This window comes from Nanorana parkeri, unplaced genomic scaffold (assembly GCF_000935625.1).
Source record: "Nanorana parkeri isolate BGI_ZX_2015 unplaced genomic scaffold, ASM93562v1 scaffold663, whole genome shotgun sequence".
Lineage (NCBI taxonomy): Eukaryota > Metazoa > Chordata > Amphibia > Anura > Dicroglossidae > Nanorana > Nanorana parkeri.
This window is the reverse complement of record NW_017306931.1, coordinates 278,153-278,458: the sequence shown is the minus strand read 5'-3', so window position 1 is coordinate 278,458 and position 306 is coordinate 278,153. Positions and strand designations below refer to the sequence as shown.

Sequence of the window (306 nt, the reverse complement as noted above, 5' to 3'; positions counted from 1 at the left end):
AGGGAGAGAGAGAGAGAGAGAGAGAGAGAGAGAGAGAGATCGGACTGGACGGTCTGTTTCATATAGGATTTGCTTGATGTTTACTTACGGGCCAGATTCCACCCGAATGGACTTAATGTTGTCAAATCCCCGATCACACAGGTTCCTGCATTCAGAGCTGAATTCTACCTTGCGACCTTGGAAATTTTCATACTCATAGCAGATCAGCTGTAAAATAGATAAAAGTGATCAGTACAGAGGCACGGCATTTATAAAAAAAAACTGTAACCCTTAGATGAATATTATTTATTTATTTGAGCATGTCTG

General features: G+C 40.5%; 1 protein-coding gene across 1 annotated transcript in view; it reads right to left on the bottom strand.

Annotated features, from left to right (window-relative positions):
- Window positions 1-306, bottom strand: part of LOC108792612 (beta-crystallin B1-like) — an 8,440-nt gene that overhangs the window by 5,481 nt on the left and 2,653 nt on the right. The window contains exon 2 of the mRNA XM_018563423.1: window positions 89-207. Within this exon, the coding sequence (XP_018418925.1) occupies window positions 89-207 (119 nt within the window). The remainder of the gene's footprint in view (window positions 1-88; window positions 208-306) is intronic.